At 27.7% G+C, this 25,256-nt stretch overlaps 1 protein-coding gene across 1 annotated transcript in view; it reads left to right on the forward strand.

Moving 5' to 3' along the window:
- SLO2 (slowpoke 2) overlaps positions 1 to 25,256 on the forward strand; it is a 64,036-nt gene that overhangs the window by 2,972 nt on the left and 35,808 nt on the right. Inside the window, exon 2 of the mRNA XM_067280498.1 lies at positions 14,692 to 14,944. Within this exon, the coding sequence (XP_067136599.1) occupies positions 14,692 to 14,944 (253 nt within the window). The remainder of the gene's footprint in view (positions 1 to 14,691; positions 14,945 to 25,256) is intronic.

The following is a 25,256-nucleotide window of genomic DNA, read 5'->3' on the forward strand; positions in this document are numbered from 1 at the left end:
AAATATAAAATGATAGTGAGTTGCTTAAAGAAAAAAGATAAATAAGAAAACGTTTCATAGTAAAATAATTTAAATTAACTTATAAACTGGCTTGCATAATTAAATTTGTTTAGTGCTTATGTAATTAAACTGTAAATTATAATATACAATCATTGCTAATACTCGATTTTTATCAGGATTATAATTGGTTTTTATTGATTTTTAACTCCATTATGAGAATATTTACCAATTCACCGACTGTGTTTTATAGTCTAACAAAGAAAAATTGTCAATAAAATAGTATGCACACGCATAAGGAAAGAATCGATAATTTAATACACCACAATAGCATTTGTTTAATTTGAAACGGAAATAAAATTTTTTAAAAAATATACCAAATAAAAGATGAAAATCTATGTAAAAATTTAGCATTTGGTTGACCGAAACACTTCAAAAAAATTAAGTTCTCTTGTAGGATATAATTTAATTGCTATTCGTGGTTTATACGATCACAAAATCAGCTACATTCTTGGGTTAAAACCACTTTCAATTCTTTTTAATGACCTGAATTAAATGTATAGTTTTAAGTTTAAAAAATTGTTAACGTTTTTTATTTATAAGAACGTTTTCGGCAATAACAGATATTTATTATTTCTAATTCTACATAAAATTGGCTGTAGACACGGAGATTTTATTTGCTGACATTATAAATTATTTGTTTTAATTTTAATTGTCAGATATATTCGTAGAAAATTTTCATTCGTTTCATTTAATGACTAATTTTTGCTTTCTTTCATTTACGTGTTTAATTAATTGCATCGTTTTTATTAAATATTGCTATAGTTTATTTTTATTGCATTATTGACGCAACTGTTATATATTTGCAACAATATATTGTAACACGTAGTAACTGTTATGGTCATCTCTAAACAACTTTATTTGGTAAACCGTGCAAAAATTAATATCTAAAACTTAGATAAAAAGCCTGAGAGAGATAAGATGGGGGTTCGAGCCGTAATGGATGCTCTCCGAATGCCATAAAAAATGTATGAATAAAATATTTAAAATAAATAAAAATATTTTTTGCTTTTTACATAAAATACAAAATTTTAGGCCCTCTGTGTGCAGGTTTCTAGTTAAATAATCCTCCTGGCACCATTCTCCAATATTTGGATCTAACAAGATGTATGTTTTATTTAAACTTGTATATCATAAATAGTTGCAAAAATTGACAATTTTAAGGATTGATTCACACCCTACGCAAATTACTAGAGATTTATAAAATGATCGCGAATATTGCGTCATTGATGATGCCACATCTGATGGTAATCGAATATGATAATACGACAATCATTATGGCATTCCTTACGCAATTTCATTACCATTTTTTGCGTTAACTAGTGATTTACATTTAGCGTGAAAATCATAAATTAAAGTATCGTATAGCGTATAATATGGAAAGGAAATATATATATATATATATATATAATGCAATATAAAGTATAAAATTAGAAACTGAAAAAACATTTATATTTAACCATTAAGTCCGTTAATGTGCAAAGTAGAGTGCTGTAAAAGAGTTCGAGTGGGCAGCTCGGTAATCTCTAATTTCAGTTCTGATCAAATTGGTGAGAATGGATTTTTGTAATGCCATAAAAGCAACATTCGAATGGCCTGAAAGCAATGAAAATAGTCAAATATCAGGAGCTTAATATCCTCTCAAATTGTGCAAAAATTTAGTCGTAGATTAACATCTCAGAGTGATTATTATTGCAGAAGAACTGTTTAAGGAAGAGGTCTCTCGAACTCTCAAAGTTTACGTGAAGAACAGTTTTGTAGCTTGCGATTTATATGAGAAATGTCTATCTTAAAATTAGATCAAGTAAATTAGATAGATTTCTTTATTCATTCATATAATATTTTTTACTGGGTGTCTTTTCAATAAAATAAATTAAATGTTTTTATAACCATCAATATTTCCTTTTTCATAATACACTGTAGATGAGCTAAAGTTTTCTTAATCAATACTTCCAGATTCCCTTTTATTCTCAATACTTTATTTCATCATAAATCAGAAAATTGCATTTGCTTCTAAGTAAGCATTTTTGTTTCTTTTGTAGGAAAATATCACATCGAATAGATGCAAAAATTTTCGAACGATCTTCTTTTAGTGGTACTCTTTATGACCTAGAGCAATACTAAGGTGAATCCGCGATTTCTCTATTATAGGTTTTCTGAGATATCGATTATAAAATCATTCTCATGAATAACTCTCTTTACAAAGCTCACAGAGCTAAATTTGTTGAAAGCTAGAATATTCTCGGAATAGGAAAACCATTCAGATCTCCAGAGTTTAATGCCATCGAATTTGTATGGTGTACTGTTGAGAGACGAATTGGAGACCATAACTTGTTTCCTTGATTATTTTTTGAACTAAAATCACTTGTTATCGAATGGCCTAACATAAAACTTAAACATTACTAGCAAAATACAAATTGCCTTCTTGTTATTCTTATGAAATCATGTGCAAAATACACTCGAATGTCTTGATTGTTCTATATTATTATTTTCATTTAGAAACAGGTTGATGTTCTGTAAGAACAAAGAACAAAATAAAACAGTAATATTTTTAACGAAATTATAGTTATAACTAACGTTAAAAGATTAGCTGTTTACGTCATTATCTGTAGTAGCTTCATTGCACGAAACATTCGCCCGAAAATAAACATAAACAACATAAAAATATGATATTACATACCGCTATATTGATTATAAAGCTGCTTAAAAAGGTCGTTAATCTTCTAGCATTATAATGATGCATACACGTCAGTTCTAGCTATAAAGCAGCGTGATGATGTAAGATTCTAGAATATTATTAGTATTTAATTATATTATTATTAATTATATTGTCTTATTCTAGAATATTGTTAAAATTATCAGATATACACAATATTATATCTGAATTGAAGACATTTTTCCCTTCAATTGAAGAAAGTTTAATTTCTGTTATAAAGCATGATTTAATTATTAAAAAATGTTAAATATATTCAATATTATTATAGATGCTAAAGTTATATAATGAAGGCAATATTTAATGCATTAAAGTAACTTTAAATATCTAAAATGTATTCATTCTACTTTTATCTTATTATTACTGAAGAGAAGTTGGCAAGGCTATATTAGAAGGTTTTATATTATTATTACAAAACGGCAAAAAAGACTTGATTTTGAGAATAGATATGAGTTTTTTTAATGTTATAAAAATGCCAGTAATGAGTAAAATTTTTATCAAATCTGAACCCAATCGAGATGTATACCTATCCCACTCTATCTCCCCACCCCTTCGACTTCCGTCCTTCAAAATTTAATAGAATCAGTGCCCCTTATACACAAGTTACCATGCCAAATTTCGTTTTTCAATCTTTACTCCATCCTGGGATATTAAAGGAAATAGGGAAATATGAAAAGTAAAATGTGTTTTGACAGTTTTCGAGTTACTTTTCTGATTATAAATCCAGGAAGAGTTATATCGTCTAGTGAGTATGTTATCAAATTAAATGTACAGTACTTCTCGCTCGCATTTTCAACGATATTAAAATTTTAAATGTCCTAATTTGTAATTTGCACTTTTACATTAGTTAAATCATGTATATTGATCAAATATGCTAAATTCAAATCAGACTAGGCAGTTTTGCCTTGTTCTCATTTACTCTAAGAACTTTAAGATATATAAATATAACTTTCATTTCATTCTTCAGAAAATAATAAATAACATTCACAAGTGGTTTGCAAGTCTTGTTTATTTTTATAAACACTTGAAAACCAATCATAAATCTTTTTATGGAGTCATTAAATAATAGAAATTCATTTTTTTCATTTAAGTTTAAGACACTTTATTCACGACTTGAACTTAAAGTTGGGGTAATTTTTAAATTAAAGACAATTTTTTCAATTTTAGGTATTCTTTTTCATTGTTCAAATATATTTATTTAGTTTCCTGTTTTTTTATTTTATTTTAGTTATATTTTAAGTTCATTATTAAAGAGTAAAAATGCTAATAAATTATTTTATTCTATTATAGTCAACTAAGACCTATCTTATCAATAGGACATTTACACTGGTGTGATAGTTATTTGCAATAAGTATGAGTTCTTAATCAGAAAAAACAAAATCTTTATTTTTCACTTGTTCCTGTTCCTGACAGGAACAACGGAAAAATAAAGATTTTGTTTTTTCTGATTAAGAACTCATACTTATTGCAAATAACTATCACACCAGTGTAAATGTCCTATTAATAAGATAGGTTTTAGTTGACTATAATAGAATAAAACAAGAGATAAAGACGCAAAGGAAACTAAATTAATGATAATAAATTATTTTGAACTATATTTACGTATCATCAACCAAAATATCTTTTTCAAAATCTTAAATTAAAAGTAATTCGGCATCTTATAACAAGTTCTTTTCTTAATGCTAATTTTCTTTTGCATGAATTCTTTAATACTTATTTATAATGTATAGAATTCATGAATTCTGTAAACCTGTAAATATCTATTAATTATTATTTACAGGACAGTACCATTCAAAATTTAGTATTTATATTGATAATTTTACAAACAAAGCAGTGTCCACAAACTTAATAAATATTGCATTTTAGGAATCCAGATAGTTTTTTTCTTTATATTTTTTATTCCCAAATACTTAAATATTTTACAACATAAATAAATAAATAGATAAACAGATTTTTTAATATTTATAAATAGAGAAACCAAATAAGTTTTATGGAAGAAATTTTAATTTAAAAATCCCTGAACTAAATTAGGCAAAAAAAACTTTTTAACATCATTTTTAATTATATAAAATATATAATAAGAATTGAATATTTATGAGGATGTTTGTTTATTTGTTCGCTATATAACCCTAGGCCGTTCGACCAATTACTACGAAACTCGTCAGTTACGTTCATATACCTCTAACTTAGAAGTATATGAACGTAACTTAGATAATAACGTACATCTCACCTTAAAATATCTATTGGATTTCTATAAATCAATTAATTTCTATCTAAATTCGATTTGCTGATTTACACGTAGCGTTCGCCATCTATTAGCAAAAAATTTAACAAAATAATAAACTAAATATAATTCTTAAAAAAAGATATAACTTTTAAAAATATATATTATATTCACTTAATTACTGCGAGAATGATATAGCACGAAATAGACACGCTATATCATTGCTGAGACAGGTAGCATATAGCACATGCCTGTGTGGAATCGACTGTTACCCTGTGAAAAGTCTGTAGTAAGTATATAAGTAATTAATTTTCTTCATCTAACGACTCGGGTTTTTTCATTTCTGAACGGTAGTTTCTTAATTCTAATAAGCGCCCCCCAGTAGCCGAGTGCATAAAACCACTGAACTCTGGTAGTTAGTTGGTCATGGGTTCGGACATGGCTAACGGGCTGGCCACATGGAATTTTCGGGGTTTTCTTTCCGTTAGTAACATCTAAATAGTTAATCTGCGCTTCCTGTCCCCAAGCTTTTCATATCTGATCTCGATTTTCATCTATCTCATTCTGTTCTCGACATTAAAGAAGAACAGACAGAAGAACACGACAGTTGGAATTTATAGGTCTACAATTTTTTTCAAATCGCAGCCCAATAATTTTTCTATAAATCCAATATTTACGAAAACATACTTCCCACGTAGTTTATACAATCTGTTGCCAAAATTTAAATACTTTATTATCGCATAAAAGGAATTATTCTTGCATTTTTACAAAAAATTTTTATTTAAACAAGTTTTATATGAAGTCTTTCGGACGTTAAGGTTAACAACTTCGACCACGTGCCGGGCCATCACATCCTGGCCAACACGGATCAGTTCTTGAATATTAATAGTAGACCGGTATTAATTAGTAGTCGTTGATCATCCTCTCTTTCGGGAGGAGGTCAACGACTAATTTTGATAGAATTACTTCAACTCCCTTCCGCATCCCGCCTTTCTATCGGATTAGCGGTACGGTGACATTCCAATAGGAAAATTACATACTACGTTGTTACCGGCCAGCACAAAATATGTTCAAGTGGTTTTCGAGGGTGCCGAGTTTAAATATTTGGTCCGTTTTTTGCGAAATTTGATTCGTTGGCAGATATTCGGCTGTGAATGATACAGTTTCTTAGATAAAACAATTATATCTTAACATAAATTACATACATACTGTACATTAGAAAAAACTATTATATCTTAAATTGTTTAAGACATCGTATTTTCAATTGGTGTTTACTTGACCAATGAAATTGTGCCGTTTTGTACCATCCGAGTATCGCGACAAACGAGACAATGGTAGACTGAAATAACCAAACTCCTTATATGATTTTCGTTTTAATGTTTGTAATATTATAATATTTGATTTATGTAACTACGAAGGCTATCTTATGTAAGGGTTTATCACCTTACCAAATTTGGTTGTAATTGCACTGCTAAATGTTTCTACATGGCGTTGAATAAGAGTACTTTAATTACGAACACACGCTATATACTGTATTGATTTATTATATTATGTTTAAACCACAGCATATAAATTAATATTATTAATACAGTAAGACCCCGCTTAACGCGGGGGATGCGTTCCTAGACGACAAAGCGCTAAGCGAAACAGCGTAAAACGAGACCATTTTAACATAGAGTAAATAGGGATAGGGGAACACGCGACCAAAAAATAAGCAATTTTACTATAATTTTAAGTTATTTTTATATAAATTTTTGCATAATATGTGTTGAATAACACAAAAACATATGCGCACAGAATTGTAAAGATAATTTTTTATGACGAAGGTCCTGGCTCTTCTGAAATTCTTGTTTTTTGCAATGAAGTCGTGTAGTTTCATTGGTCGCTTTCTTTTTCTTTCCTTAAGCAAATGTCGGTAGCAGAAGATCGGATCCAAAATGCTTCGTTTTGCTTTGGCACTCCTATCAAAATCTGAATCATTCGTTACAATTTGATCAATGATTTGGGTTATCGTTACCAAACTTTTACTAAGGAAAACTGTAGAGAAATTTTTTGGGTTCTTCGTCTTCAGAACCTCTGTTTTCCAGTTTTACATGAATTCCTTGTTCTGCCAGTTCTTGAAGGTCGTCGTTGGTATAAGGATCTCATTAGACACCTGCAGTAACTTCTCAATATCCTGCTCGTCTACATCTCCTGTATCGATGAAGTTGACAATTTTGTCAACCTAACGATACAGTGATAGGCTCTTCTCAATGAGAATTCTTGGATACCTCTAGCCATAACTTCTTCTACACCCCGTTCATGCATTTATCAGTTAATTCTTGCCAAGCGAAGTCGATATTTCCTATGGCATCCATAATGTTATATATATTTTTTTTAAATTGCACAAAACAAACATAGATTTAAGGAAAGTACAGCGCTACGACGAATTGCCAGTGGCGAATTACACAGATCCCAAAACGTTCGAATTCCAGACGACAAAAACAACATAACGCAATACTCAAATGCTCTGGCATATTTCATGGAAACTAAAAACTTTGGGAAGTATAGCCTAATTCCTTATAGTAACATATCCAGAAAATAATTTTGGGAGGGACCTATACTTTAGAACTTTGTTTTGAATGAAAAAGATTTTTCCTGCAATTTTTTTTATCATTTATATTTTACAGCCATTAAATATTCTTACTTTCAAAATGTAAAATACAGTCCACATTTTTCTGTGTCATTACGTTTGCAAAGAATAATTATTTACTAAAAGTATTTTGTTAAAATTGATATACTGTATGTATTTATTAAAAGGTGTATTTTTTATTAAATACTTCTGAAGTGCAGAAACATTCGGTTGTTTTGTTGTATGCCAAGCACTAATAAATCGTTAGACATTAAAAGAAAGTACCCAGTTCATTAGGCATATGCTGAAATATACATCAGTCTCAATATCTGAAGAAATCAGGTTAACATTTCAAGAAGTAACCAGAAAAAATAGATAGATTCCGAAACAAATGTATATTACAGACTACAAGAAATAACAAATTTCAGCATGTGTCTACAGACATAGAATGGTATATAGGCGCTACAGTCAAACCTTAATAACGGCTATTAACTGAAATATAAACAAAAATGGCCGTCGTTCGGAGGTGACCATTATTCTAGGTTCGACTGTATATGATTTCTGTAGAATTAGGCTTTATTTTAAAATAAATTCTTTTAAGTAATGAATTGTGTAGAGGGGAAATTTTAATTAGTAGGCTATAAGAAATGCATAAAATAGTATTGTCAAAAAGTTATAAACGTTAGAAAAAAGTTTTATTCGAAATTTTTATCGAGAGTATCATAAATATAAAATTAGTTACATCACTTGTTTACTGTATTTATTTATTTAAAATTGTATGCGATTTTATTTTAGTAAAGACAAATATAATTGTATAATTATAATTTTTGTTGCTCTTTCTGCTCTGTGCGCCTTAAAAAGGCTTTTTTCCATACCTTTTCGGCCAGGCCCACAATGAGATGGCCTGGTAGACGAGGTCCGACACATCCAGACAGATCACCCTCCACAATTTCTAGGGTTTATTTTTTATATTTATAAAAATGAAGATTTTGGAGAAATACATTTCTTTATAATTGACCTGTTTATTATATAAAATAACTAATACATCTGTAAATCATACATCATATTTAAATTATAGATAAAGTAAATTTGATTTTTACCTTGCTTTCATTTTGATTCATTTATTAATTATAAATCAAATTTTATCTCTGAACAAATCCTAACTGGTAGGTAAGGTATCGTTTGTTTAAGAGCAGATTTTCTAAATCTAGTTATAATAACACGAGACCTATTTTAATTTATATTTTTCCTGTATCCGATTACATAAAGTACTTTTAAAACTACTTATTAATGTATTTAAAACGTAAATGTAATAAAAGCTTGCGTATCCTGATAAGTGCAGTCACGTAAACTTTTCATTTCCATAATTACCGGAATAACTGTATTTGTCATAAATAACTTCATGAAAATTGCGAAATAAAATATGACAGTTGATCATTTTCCAACTTCATGTGTAAATGAATAATAATTTATTTGAACAAGTATCAAACGTATAATTCCATTTATATTTTAGTTTATTCCTTAAAATATCTTTGAATATATTAATATATTCAAAGATATTTTAAGGAATAAATGTATATTGACATTTTCTGCTTGTTATTTGTAAGAGGATTTGCGATCTTATACAATATACAGGACAGTATTCGTTTCTGAATATTTTTCTTTTATATTTATTCGTTGGTCTACTTTGCCGTCATCTCATGAAAAATTCTATATGTAGTTTCGTGAAATAGGTCGGAAAAGGAAGACATTATTGTTATTATATTCATTCTCTAACACACGATAGGTATTCGAATCAGTAATATTCTTTTGCTTTTACCTCGATGTTTCTGTTTAATTATGTAAAACAATAATACTTTTTTTGTTCTCATTCATTTTTGCATAACTATAACATTTTCGTTACTATTGCGTTTTCATTTTTAATAGGACAGATTGTTAAGTAATGTAAATTAGATCTATTTTTTAATTTTGTAAAAAAAAGGACATTCTTTCTGTTTGTTCCGAATTAAAGAAAGTTTAGTTTAACTATGAGAACATTGTAGAAAAAAAAGCTAACCCCAATTTAGGACTACCTGCTCTTACGAATAAAAGTTCTGTTATATCCGTATGGAATTGCGTATTTAAATGAGCATTTTGAAGGAATCTCTATATGAGAAGCGTCATTAAACTAGAGAAATTGAAAATAAGTAGATACAGATAATTTTGTTTTACAATTACTATCAATAGCTTCTAGCCCTGTCTTTTACCACTGATATTTTGTGAATGTATGAAATGCTGATTGAATTTGATTGTATTGAGGAAACGAGCGATTATTTATTATGACATCGTCACAATGCCGGGCTGCAATTTTTAACCATATTTTTATAATTTATTTCATTTAAAATATATGCTCTCCACCTCAAATTAGTACGGTAGTGTCTCGCCTCTGTACATCATACGTTTCCTTTAACAAGGTGAATCGTGACGATCATCTATTAACTGCTTTTAGGGGAAATATTTTAATTAAAATAACGTGACTTTCGGTTTGTATTAGACATTCATGTTCTCCTGCCCCTAAAATTTCCATATCTGGTCTCGAATTCCATCTATCTAATTCTGTTCTCGATATTAAGGAAAGACGGACGAACAGACGGACGACAGTGGGAATTTATAGGTCTACAATTTTTTTCAAATTGCATCCCAATAAGACAATTCAATACTTGTGTGATCTGTCAAGGAGATCTCCCGGGAGGACTTCTGTTGTAAAATGGTTTCTATTTATGTGTTAGAAACATCTAAAATAACTAGGAAAAGTCTATATAACCATCCTTTTGGTCAGTGTTTTGTTTACTTCATTTAAATAAACCCAGCATTGGCCATTAGTTCGCTTATTATGGGAATACTTTTGTGTCATCTCTGTGTGATTTTATATAGTTAAAAAATTTTTTCCACGAATATAATCTCACTTGTGATGCTGATCTTGGGGGATCTAGAACGGCTCGCTTTACTACGAATTTCAGGAAACAATTACGCATAAACAATATTATTTCAAACCGAAAAATCTATAGTTATTTTTATATTATGTTCGTCGAATGTATACGTATTTTTGTCGATGTACGAGTAGATTTACAGCAATTAGCAATGATTTGCATTTTTACGTACAATAGAAAAGATATTTAAAATATGCTATCTTCTTAAATACATTGTCAAAAAATAGCGTGTTCACAGTAATTTAAGTAAATATTCCTGGAATTGAGTAGAAGGTGACTAATTTTAACAGCATTTGTTTTAATTTCATTTTTAAGATTTTGATTGTTAAATATGGCAATTTATATAAAAATTTACTGCGGATATAATTCTTGACTTTCTTATAATATAATCACGTTATTAGAAAGTGAAGAATTATATATATATATATAAAGAATACTAATTATATAGAGAGCTTGTAAGATTGTTTTTAGTGGATAATGTGCGTAGATTATGTTCAAATATAAAATATAAAAGCTTATATTTAAAATATTTGCTTAAAATATATAAAAATGGAATTCCAAGGTAAAATAGCAACAAAATACAGCTGTAAATTGCACCTTTGTAGCTAAAAATAACGCTATCTTCTATAATAGCGTTAATGTGATTTTTTTCGACTCAGTTTAATATATTAATGCGTTATATTGTTTCCTTTTTATTGGAAAAACTTTTCATTTGAACTAATGAATGAGAATTCACTAAAATAATTCTATAAGAAACTGCAAGCTGGTAGATAATCCGTCCTTTAGTATCATACTCGACTCAATGTAGGTTACACTTAATCTATAAATTAATAATACTGCTTTTAAATGGATCGATACACAAACTTTCGTGTTTTGTTTATGCAATATATTTTTAAAAATATTGACATCATTATCCTTCATTCTTGAAAATTAATTATAATAATGATTATAATAAACAATTCACTTTCCAACAATCCAGATAAACAATCTGAATTTTGGAAATTATGAATATCGAGATTTTGAAACTTTAGAAATCAATATACAAACAATACTATACTGATAAAATATTCATTTTTAGCATCGGATTAAATATATATTTCGTTTAGTTTAATTTTTACTAAATATTCTAGTATAAATTGAAATTACAACAAGTAAAATTAATTTTTGAATAGTCTAACGTTCAGTTTTACAAGATGACGTTTGTCTTGTTCTGGAAACAGGGAAAACAAGTTAAATTCTCATAATATTTGTGAATCACGCGAAATATAATGAATGAAATAACCTTAAAATAAACTTTTATTATTTTTGTATATAAATATCCATGTTACGCGAAACATAATTATATTAGGGGAAAGAAAGTGAGTTTCCCATTATATAAATAATAGCATATATTAATTTCTGAGAAAAATTAATTCAATAATTCTGGTTAGTAGGAATTCTATATAAACTGAAAGTTTAGGGGGAAAAATATGGTTGCTATGGTAGTAATGCTCAATCTTAGAAACGGTTTTAATAGAAAATCGAGATGGTTAGCTTTATAAGAAAAATCGAATTAAAAAATAATTATACTTAGAAATATCAGGATAAATAATGAATATTTTTAAAAAAATCAGAGTAAAGAATCGTTCTCTATAAATAAAATCTGGATAAAGGTTAGCTCTAGAAAAATGATGTTAAAGCTAGATTATCAATGCATGTCAGAATTATTTATATAATAAGAAAAAGTAACATATCGACTTGAAATCTGCATAAAAACAAATCAACGTACGAACAATAATCGTTTGCAAAGTTGTTTTATAATATAGAAAATTGATTTAAAATAACTTGAAATTTATATATGTAACATGAAACCTGTGAAAAAGATAATATAATCTTCGTATTATTAATACTATTCTCTTTCCAAAAATAATTGTTGACTTTAAATATAAGCGTATATGTTTAAAAACAAATATTTAGCTAAATAAGATTATAAACACTTCCTGATATTTGTAGACTTACTATTTTAAAATATTGCAAGATATGTTACTAAGAAAAATGGTTTCTTTTTCAAAATTTTCCCATGAATTTCTAAGAATTACTCAGATACTTAAAATATTATCTTTTAATTAAAATTTTGGAAAAAAATATTTTTTTTTAAATCGAAAACTTTATTATTGATTTCAAACAAGTTAATAAAAAAAGTTAGCTTATTGTAATGTAGATTAGTAAGTAAATTCAGAACAAAAACAGCTAAAGAATATTCAAATATTTCTTCACAGCATCGAAGAAAAATTAATTATTTATAAATTTACAATTTGAATTGAATTAAACAAAATATATTTAGAAAATTAAATTAAATATTATTCATTTATGAAAATTTACTCCTGTTTCGTTAATATCCGGTTACTGTTACAAATGAATTATAAATGTATGCCAAATGTTACTTTAAATATTCTTTATTGATTGTTAATATTATACTTTGTATTAATTAGACAATAAATATGTAATTACATTAATTGATTCTGAAAAAATACTTATTATCTTTTTTTCCTTATATAATGCAAATCAAGGGTTTTTTTTTTTTTTGGTTATTCGAGCTTCTAATATATCAATTTACAATAATAAGTTAATAACCATCATCAATTTTAATTAATAAATCAGTAAATTATATTTAAAAAATTAAATTCAGCAAAATAAATTATTATTTTACAGGTATAAAATATAAAATATTGTATAAATAAACTACAGTATGCTGTAGACTAAATTTATAAAGTCTATTACTTTAAATTTATTATTTAAAACATAAAATGATAGTTCTGAATTTCTGATTTAAAGTGAAATTTATAGTTATGATTTAAGTTTAACTTATATTCTAATGTAAATTTGACTGTTATATTTTTACTAGGACCGAATAGAGGGGAGTCGGTGGGTTTATTTGGCTCGGGTCCCGCGAGGCAGAAAAACTCCCCAAATTTAATCTTTTATCTAAAAAAACACGATACTAAAGTGATATAAATTACACTTCTTTTGATAAATGATGAAAAATCTGTTATAATGATATTACTTATACATTTTTTATGGTTTTCAGAAAGTTCGTGATTATTCGGGTCCACTCATTCCTCTCGGATCCTAATTCTTACAAATTAAAATGCTGCCGAATATATATATATATATATATATATATATATTCAAATTTAATTATAATATTTTCAAAATAATGTAAATACTTTTAATACAGGTAAAATAAAATTGACAATGAAAACAATGATTATTTTTAAAATCAAAATAAGCTTTGTTTTTTTTTTATCTAAGTAGAAACTACAGTTACAATCAAATATCTTTTTTATAAAATTTCATATTGATTTACGGATTGAAAATCTACCTTATTCTCACATTTTACACGAAAATACAGAAAGAAAGACTTTTTCTTTCTGTATTTTACTTTCTGTAAAATGTATCTTTGATAAAAATACAGAAAAAATCTTTCTGTATTTTTGTATTTTATCAAAGATACATTTTCCTTTAAATAATTTAATCTGAATATTAATATATACACTCCTAACCATAAGATTTTTGTATTCATTTCTTTTCATCTAAGGTGTTTTCTTTATTATCCTATATTCGGTTCTATAAATTGATACTTTTGAAAACGTTTTCAAAATTGAGATAACAGAAATACCATTGTGATGTATTATTTGAGTAGGTTTGACATATAAAATTTTATCCTATCAAACGTTTATATTTAAGGTAAAAACAATATTTTTCGGCTTAAAAGTAGTCTGTTAAATCTTTTATACTTAATAATATATAAAGGAATATCTAGAAACTTGTGATAAAAGAAACTAGTACATTATACTTTATTATATAAACTTAAAAATAGAATGAAAGTTTTAAAGTCTATAATATTTTAATAAGCTTTATTTATATAAATTGTACAGTACACGACACTGTTCTACCATTTACAAATACATGTTTTTACATATTTGAATATTGAAAAATTAAAAACATCTGTTGTATTTTATAGTATAAACGTGTGCTATTCTATATATATATTATAAATTCAGTATGTATATAAGTACTGTAATATAATATATATTATGCAAACGAACCCAACCCACTAATATTTATCCATAAATAGGTTCATCCTATCGTCAAATGCCTTGGGTACGCGAGTCAGCTTCAAGACCATACACACCAGTGGAAGCATGGCGTAGAGACCATAATCAGCAACCGGTGTTGCAGTTACAAAAGCCGATTTCGAAGATAGCACATACAACCTTAGCCAACATGAATACCCAAAACAATAACAGCGCAGTGCCTCCTTTACCACCGAGATATCGGTTAAGAGATCTTATATTAGGTGACTTTGCTTACGGAGACGATGGGCAGAGGTGAGTTTTTCTTTCTTATATTCCTCTCTTCTCCATTGTTACTATGGTAGCATTTTCCGCCATGTTTTTTTTTTAAACCTTGCCACTATATTTTTTAACATAATTTAAATTGGGCGTTATAAATTATCATTTTTAATTGCAATTTATTTTCTTTGTTACTAATAATATTTAATTGTTTATAAACCGCTTAAAGTTTGAATATTTTTAAAAGATAATTGAATTTTCTATAGAAATGTGAGATTAAATGTTAAGTTAATTTACTAAAATCGATAAAGGTGTATATTGGAGAAGTTTCGTGATAGTTTCTCCCCTCCATCTCGAGTGTGTTTTATTATGATAATGAATTAAACAATGAAGGTCGAAACACAGTAGCACACAGTTACGGTTGTATAATATTTTCTCTGGAATTTTAGCAATAAAAAATGATACAAAATGCACTAAATTGAGTTTTTTAATGTCACAACTTGTCTTTATTTTTAGGCTCGCAAACACTCAACTTGTCTTTATCTTTAGGCTCGCAATCAACTTGTCTTTATTTTTAGGCTCGCAATTAAGGAAATGGTCCAATTGTGATTTAATTAGACAAACCGAATAAACTGAATGTTAATTAATTCATAATTAGTTAGCAAGGCAATTAACAACTTCAAATTACTGTAGGAGTTAAATTACGGACACCAAAAATATAAACGTAAATTTAAAAAATATTAAACATAATTATAATTGGCAATCTTGTTAGTAATGACGACTGTGCTGCCATCTGTCAACAAAGTCTAAAACTTTCACAAGAAATATTTATTTTTAATGTTAAAAAGTTTAAAATTTTATTCAGTTTTAAGGCGTTAAAAATATTTATTGCAATGTTTGCTTATAAATTATTAATCAAAAAATATATGCGAATACGTATGTAATAAAAATAGCCTGTTGAATTGTATTCGATATATTACTCGTTACGGAGTAATCTCTATAGTAACCAGTGAAATGTCGAATAATACATAACAGATGTTCACCATAGTACAAATGTTTTAAATAATATTCGGCCATGATAATGACATTTGTACAATTCTTAAACATTTGAGATTGTTGCATAAAAAAACTGAATGATTTTTAACCGTTATCATGACAAGATCTGGCATTTTTCAACGCCAGGCGATCAACAGGTCGGAAAAGTAACGTATAAAATCAATAATCTGTCATAACCGCGTCCAAAAGATTGATTGAACTTGTGCTAATGTTGTGATATAGATAACATTAAACATTAAATTTAATACTTTCCTTATCAAAGATTTTATTATTAGCCTATTATATTTAGACTGTTAAAAATGATTTAATTTTACATTTATGTATTTTTTACGCTTTAATTATTTTATGTTATTCCCTTAATTATTTAATTTTTGTTTTAATTTTATTTTTATATTTTTGTGTGTTATTCGTTGGTTATTTACATTTTTTGATTTTGAATTTTTGTATTCTGTTATTGGAATGCTTCAGTTCCAATTTCGTAGTTCAGTTTCAATTTTCTTTCCATTTAATTAATATTAAAAAGATGATCATTTTCAGGAAGTTGTTTTGTTTTTATTTTGGTTTTTACTCAAGTAGCAATTACAAACATTAATTTCGTATATTACAATTTATATTTTAATTATTACTTATGAATAAACAGTGCCGACGAAAGGACGCCCTAAATTTGGGTCCATACAGGAGCCCAAAATCTATATAATTATAAAGTCTATGAATTCAAATTATGTAATCTCAAGTGATAATATGGGGAACCGCGATCGTTACGTTAGAAGCAATAGAGAAGATCAGGGAGACCCCAGGGCCCGTAAAGGTTCCGCGAATAAAAGAGAAAAGTTATTCAAATTTACGATATTTTTTACTTGTAAATTTTTTTTATATTTAATACCTTTCATACAAGGTCGTCTAATGAATAAATAATTCAATTTTATTTTCGTAGGAGTATAATCAATAAGGTCTTTTTGTTGTGTGAGATGTTAAATAAACGTGAAAACTCAAGAAGCCTCTTTAAGTTTGTATTAAGTCCTTATCTCACGTTAATTTTGTACAACGCTTAAGATCCTTTTTAGTAATGGATTTCTAATATTGCACCAAGACTGAGGCTCGTAAAAACATGAGGCCCTAGGCAGAAACCCAGGTACAGATAGTAGCTAATTTTTAGGTACAGATAGTACCTAAAAATATTCCACCAAATACAGTAGAATTATTAAAAGACTTATTATCATTTCCTTCCAGACCACAGAACACGATATATAGAAGAATAGATGTCCTTATGTAATCTGGATAAGAGAATAATCACTACACTGATCTGCTTAGAAAGAACAGAAGCTATCGGTTTTCTATACATCGTTATTGATCGTATTTGTATCAAATGCAACGTGGTATAAATTACAACCGATGTAATATAGATTAACCATTCAATTTCTCATTTAATTGTGAAAAGTTAGAATGTGATTTTATCAGATAAAACTTGATTTTCCTTAAAGATATTTATTCCCAAAACTTTAATTTTCTCTCCTTTTTTGAAAGAAATAACATAAACCTTACAACGTGAAGTTAAACCAAAGAAAATCCCTGCAGAGTTTTCGTCTTTTATTGACTCCTGAAAGAATATTTTCTTTTTTTATGTTTAAAATATTTCTTAAAGGTTTAATTAAGTTTGATTTTCCTGTAGAGAGATATATTTTCTATTTATAGTTGGGTAAATTAATCTCGCTTTCAATTTAATAATATTTTTTATAGCTTATTTTTCGTAAATGTAATTTAAAAACTGGAAACTTACATACAATTTTCTGATTTAATACACCGAAAAAATTATATATTAAACATAAATATTTTAACAATACATTCTAACCCAGCTTCTATTTTAACTAAATATAAAAACAGCTTACCACTGGGGTATTTAAATTTTCTTTACAATCGTTTTTCGGCTCTATTTATGAGCCCTCGGCAGGTAAATTGTGTTCGAATTCGGAACATGTTGTTTTTTGTAAGGTAAGGTGTTTTTATATTTATATAAATATTTTGCAGACTTCATTAATGTCTTGTAGTTTACCTTTAACTACTCTCACCCCTTTAAACGTTGTTTTCTTTTATTTAAAATACAATATTATTTTTTTCTGATATATTTATATAATATTTTTAAGAGAAAATAATTTAAGTTTAACGAATATGTATACAGATCCAGTTAGACGGGTGCTCTATTGGCACTTCTCAATGTCTGCACTTAGTGTCTGACATAAAGAGACCCAAAATTTAATCTTTTATATGAATTTTCTTTTCAGAAGAGATTTAAAAAATCTGTTTTTGTTTAATTTTATTGACTTTTTTTTATATATTAGTGATAAATTCATTTAAACTAGTGAAGAGCAACCTGCGGCTCCCCAGGCGCTTACTGCCCTCGGGGCTTTTAAACGTAATTTTATTTTCCTATTTTCTGTCTCGTGCCATTATTCAACCCTAACTAAGCTGATATTCATAATGAAGAATAACTAAACTAAACTGAACTTAACAGTAAAAAAAGATTAGAATAAATTGAATATTACTAGTTCACATAATATTGGAATATATTATATATATTATTTTATTACCTAGTGCATTAGCTGTTATGGAATGTGTTGGAGTATCAACATACTTCAAAATGTTTTTCATCCCAGACTTAAAAGCCTGCAACTCCATAAGAAAAAATGTATATATGTGGCCCTTATGCTGAAAAGTTTGCTCATCACTGATTTAAACCATTTTTATAATCGAACGATAACTATATCGAGATTTGAACGGTTGATTCGAGTGACGAATGAACTGTACAAATCTGTAAAATTACTTTTTTCAACTAAATTCTTGCAATTTCTCAGTTGTTTAATGCTAAAATTATGTAATTGTTTTACGTTTTTCTAAGTTAAGCATAAAAACGTGGACTTCATTAGTTCATAACATTCAATTTTTAATAATGTAGTGCTTTAAATTCATCAAAAAGTGACTTATTTATTTAATATATTACGTTAATTTTTAAATTTATTAAATCGTTTTTATTTAAATATGCTTAAAATCTGAAATTGTTATCAATTGTCTACCATAAGAACAAATCATGATAGATAATCTAAATGACTCTTAATTAGTCATTGTTTTTCTACAAGCAGAATGGGGCGGTGGGATAAGATAATGTAGCATGTGAGTGATCTATCAAGAAGGATGCCTTCCGGGAGGACTTTATATGAAAAACTAACTCCTATTTGGGTGTCAGACGTGAATAAAACCCGAAAAATTCCAAGTGGCCAGCCCGTTAGAGAGGCGCGAACCAGGACACAACCAGTGTTTTAGTGGTTTTATCTACTTGTCCACTGGTGGGCACTTTTTCACAAGGGATAAGGCATCACTTGATATCTGGTACCTGTTTCCCAATGGAAAAATATCGCCCATTTGTGGAAGAGAGGAAATATTTTAGAGGCGAAAATAACTTTTATGTGAAATTTCGATTGTAGGCTAAGAGATTTTTGCAACTTTATGGGCGAATTTTTCTTTTATGAGGCTAAAAAGTATGAAAAGGACCGAGGTAAATCATCCGAATGATTCAAAATAATTCCAGGTATTTGAAATGATTTCGATAATCGAATTATTTTTCATTGGTATGAATTTGTCATGAATTTTTATGGCTTTCGGAAAGAGATGAGATTCCACATTCGTTGCTAATCTGAGCCTCATCTTGCTCAGACTTTATAAGTAACTTTAGTTACTTTTTGAGTTAATTTAAACTAAGTAATAAAATTTTTAAAAATGTTTAATAAAGTATTTTATAAGTTCAACAAATAATTTCTGCGTAAATACATTAAGGAATGAAACTACATCTCTTTTTATTTCGGTCCTACAAGTATCTATATGTATAATCGAGACGAGTTGATAATAATAATAATCAGCGCAGAGCCCAAACGATTAGGAGTTGAAAGTTGAAATTTAGTAGACAGTTAGGGTACGTCACGAAAACGCACACTAAGAAGGGATTTTTCGAAATTCCTCCCCACGGGGGATTAAAGCTTTTATATACATTATCGAGACGTGTCCAAACGGTTAGGAGTTGAAAGTTGAAATTTGGTACACAGTTAGGGTACGTCACGAGAACGCACGCTAAGAAGGGATTTTTCGAAATTCCTCCCCACGGGGAGAGGGACAGGATTAAGTCTTAACACTTCCATCAACGATGGAAGTGTTACGTAACAATGGAAGTGTTAAAAGAAAGCGAAGTACAAGACGCAGATGCAGTTTTTTCGAAATCGAACATATTTTTAGACCTATCTAAAAATTCTGTATTTAGTCTGGTAACAGGGAAGACTCAATTCTTGCATTCTGTGAAAACAGGTAAGGTACTATAACGTAATAATCTTAATATTCGCTAAAACGGTTAGGAGTTGAAAGTTGAAATTTGGTGCACAGATAGGGTACCAGATATAAGTTCCAAAGTATTAAGTAACAATGGAAGTGTTAAGTAACAATGGAGAACAAGAGAAAGCGACGTGCGAGATTTACGGGCGCTGGAAAAAAAAAGAAAAAAGAAAAAGAGTAATATGTTGGAACATATTCGAATTTCAAATTTAAACAGATTAGTTCGGTTTTTCTTGACCTTTTTTCTTTAGAACATTCGATGAAAATCGAAGGATATAATCAGAACACGTCGTGAAAATCGAACAATATTAAAACATTCGATTTTCAAATTCGATCTTTCTTTAGAAAAACTTAGTTCGTTGATGAAATTACTCATTTTTTGTGACTATAATGTAATAATCTTAATCTTCGCTATCGTTACTTTTGCCCGAGCAACGCCGGGCCTACTTGCTAGTATATTTATAATATAGACACAGAGTGGCTATAAAATCGTTAAATTCTCGAATCCTTTCTTTAAAAATTACAATTGAAAAAATAGTTTTAAAAATTGTAATTTTAAAGAAAAAATTCGATTAAAATTTAATGTCCCAATTAAGAAATGGGGATTTTCTGTACTTAATCCCAATAATCCGCCTCTTAAATATTCTTTAGGAAGATTAATCTCAGGATTTAATCCTATTATTTCGAAAATTTTAAAGACCATTCTCTTAATTACAATTATATCGCTTAGGTAGTCGATACTAACGAGCTCCATTTGCGGTTTCATCATTCATGGCATTTTATTTTAAAATTTTCATTTATTAACAAATAAAATTAACAATGAATAAATATATACAACGCAAAATTATCATATAAATTTAAGAAAATTAATTAATAAATCTTAATAAAGTATTACAAATTTTTATCACAGATGGCTCTAGAAACTCAATTTTAAAACGACGCTTGCCTATTGGTTGATTTGAAAGCTGAAATTTAATTGTAATTAATTAATAAAATTTCACTGCAGATGGCGCTAGAAGTTATATTTTGAAACGAAACGTGCCTATTGGCTGATTTGAAAATTTAAATTTGAGGTACTACAATAACTGCATAAAATGTATTTTTACAGAAAAAAAAATTATTTTTTAAATAATATTTTATATATTTATTTAGTTTGGAATTTTCAAATGGAAAATATTATTCAAACTTGATACATTATATAACGAAAATCAAAAATATTCCATTAAAACTTTCTTGAGGTAAAGATTTTACTTTTAGAAAAATATCATTTGGAATTTTCAGTTTTACTTCAATTTCTATCTAACTGAAATTTGAAAGGTGATAAATCTTTAAATCGTGATCTTTTATTGTATTGAAGCTTTCGAGAAAATCAATTTTTTACCCGTTTCATATTTTCACAGATAAAAATATAACTTTTTTTTATTATATTAACATAAAAATTTATTTTTATTATTAATTTAATATATATATTAACAAACTATCTTTAATATAAATTAGAATGTCTGTTGTTCATCTCTTGATTCAGGATTGATGGAATAAGTCAACTCAACAAAAGAGCAATCTGACAAGGGATGATCAGGTGATAAACAGAAAGGATGATTGAAAAGGACAGAAGTCATATGATACATTACGTGCCAGATGATTTCTCTTACGTGCCACTTTGGACACGCGTGCCATAGGTTCGCCATCCCTGTTCTAGGGGAAACTGGCTCTATTTAGGTTGTTAAACACCCTGAAGAAAATTCGGAAAAGTCCACGTGGCCAACTAACTGTTTCAGGTGTTAACCACTTGGCCACTGGTGGGCCTCTCTTGTGAAAGTGCTTATTAAAATATATATATTATAATTAGTTAATTATTACTAATAACATTTTCCTAAAGTCTGTTACTCCCTTACAGTAAGGTTTTATACATAAAACCTTGTTACATGCAATTAAATAAATAATAGTTTATTCGCAATAAACTATTATTTATTTAATTCTAATATTCTGTTATATACCTCGTACTTACTTTATTTTATCTTAAACTTTATATATTATTATACATAAAAATAATTACAATTGAAAAAAAGTTGAAACGATACAAAAACAAATTATTCAAAGAATATATATTCAAAATTGAGATACATTCAATAAATTACCATCTTTTTTCTCTTTTGGTAGTTTTTACTGTCACAATAAAACATATTTTTTTCAAGAAAACAATTTTAAGATCGGATAATCCGAGTCAGTCTTCAATCATTCTGATAGTTACACAATCAAATGATTTATATCATGTTATTCAAATGTATTATTTGATCATTTCTCTGTTGATCCATTTTAGCTATTGTAATAACGACTGTAAGAAAAATAATACTACAGGATTGAAGTCTCAGTTAAGAGTGGCTTAATTCGAGTATAAGATAATTTGCCATTACATAATAAAGCTTTCATAAAAAGTAAGATAATTATAACATACACATGATACGGTATTATAGATTTATTTTTCATGATTTTTATAAAAGTAATTACGATGTTGTTAAAAATGGAAGAAAATGTAATAGCTTAAGAACTTTATATCGTCTTAATGGAAACATACTAATAATTGTTAGTTTAAATATTTTTTAGGATTTTATTTATTTACTTGTTTATTTTTTAAATGGCGTGTGCATTATATTTGACTAAAAAATTGAAAAAATAAGTCAAATTTATTTTTTAAATTGATGTTATATCTTCTGTTTTCTTTTATCTTTCCTTTTTTGAACTTTGAGTATTGTGGGAAATCAATGAAAACATTAATTTATATATATAGAAAGAAAGATAATACAAGTACTCAAATTTTTTTTACCTTTAACTTTCTTTAATATAGTAAATATATTTTAGTAACTTATAAACAATTTTAATTTATATTTTTCATAAAAATAAATAATATTATTTTTTAATTAATAAAGAAAATTTAGAATATTAAGCATAATTTTTAATTTTCGGTCTATTTAACAATTATTTTATTATTTAAGTCAATAATAATCTTGGATTTAATGTGTATTATTTCAAATGAAATTTTATGGAAAACAGGATTTCGTTAGGAATCAACTGAGCGTATGAAATACCTCAAAGGTTTCATTATACGCTGTTATGCTTTTTTGGTCATAAATAATACTGTATTTTAAATTATCAAAATTGTAACTTTTATATACTCCATTTTTAATATTAAGCTGTTAAAACTCCAATTTGAATCGTGGATTTTAAAGGAAAATATACTATATTTGTATTATTCCTACCTTAACTGATACGTCTTCCGAAAAACAAGAATATAAAGGCCTAAAGGAAAATTGCATCTCTCATAAATGGATGATAAACGGATCATAAACTGCTATCATCTGTCACCTGAAAGAGGAAAAAAAAAAATACGTTACACCTTTCTTTTTGCATCTCCAACTTCAAAGATACTTATTTTTTACCCTTATACTCAGCTCACGTCTGTTTTATCTATAACAAACTTTGCCCTCAAAAAGTAGAAAATATACGTGAGTAGAATATTGAAAATTTTTTCTACAAATTCTCTACAAAATTTTTTCCAATAACACCCTTATTAACTTGTGTGTTCTATAGATAAACTATCTTCTCCCTCCCATTTATGATATTCTTGTCAAGAAAATATAATAATAATATAAAACCACTCAAATTTATCTCTTTAACATGTCAGAAAAAACTCCTTTATTATTGCTAAATTAAAATATAAATCAATAACTTCTACTCTACCTTTTACTGTTTGAATTTCTTATCTTTCTCTTCATCAAATAAAAGTTTTATAATTATGAAAAGAATTTAATTATAAACGAGGTTTACCGTTAGAAAAGGATTACAGTATAATGATACTGTTAATGTAACTAATTAATGTAGATAATTGAATATATACTTTAGAAACTTGGGAAATAATATTTTACGCCAGCGATCTGAGCCTGCTATGGACGTGATAATAATTTATTATGTTTACTATTAAAAATTATATAAGAAGTTATTGAATATCTTATATTCAACAACCTTCTTATATAAGACATTCGTGTAAATTCTGTTTTCTAACAGATATTCTTAATTATGGCTTATATACATCTACATTTAGACAATATATTCTTCTAAATTAGGTTAATAGCGCTTATATTCGTCTACAATTAATTTTAAATTACCCAAATATTTAAGAATATTTATTTTTAACGCATATTTATATCAAACTTCTCTAATTATATCCAGAAACTAACCGATATTTATCGAACTACTTACCTACATCGTGCATAACGATGTTTGTATACGCGATAATCAATGGGCTCGATCATATTCTGAATCTGCTCATTAAGAGCGAGGTAAAGAAGTTTCTCGCATAGCATTTCCACGTAATACACGTGGAATCGAACGCGTATCGATTATCAATATTAATCGATACAACGAGTGGCGATGGGTACAACCATCATCTTTAATAATAGCTTACGTGTAAGAACTTCGATTCGCAGTTTCGCGTTAATAAGTCTGGCAAAACTTATACAAAGATGTTCTTCCGGAGAACAAGACCCACATTCACATCAGATTTGAATTATTATTTCGATAACGTATTCCTTCCTTGGGATGACCAGTAAGATTTTTTTCAAATTTTTAATTACTTTTTTAATTCTTTTTTCTCGAAAAAAATATAAAAAATTGATCGAGCGAGAGTCGGAAGATGCGGTTTTTCACGTTTTTAAGTGTTGATTGATTATGCAAATAGTAAAAATACGCGAAAATCATTTTAAAATAAATGCTTTTGTTTAAACGTAGATGTTGTTGTTTATCCGTTACCTAGGAGACCGATTTGGTTCTGTAAAGCTATCTTTCGCCATTCTAATCGTCGAAAAATTTATTTTGGTGCGAATAATGTAAATATGCATATTTTTTTTATCGTTAACTTATTCGT

Source organism: Centruroides vittatus, unplaced genomic scaffold (genome assembly GCF_030686945.1).
Source record: "Centruroides vittatus isolate TY-2023 unplaced genomic scaffold, ASM3068694v2 contig_884, whole genome shotgun sequence".
NCBI classification, from domain to species: Eukaryota; Metazoa; Arthropoda; class Arachnida; order Scorpiones; family Buthidae; genus Centruroides; species Centruroides vittatus.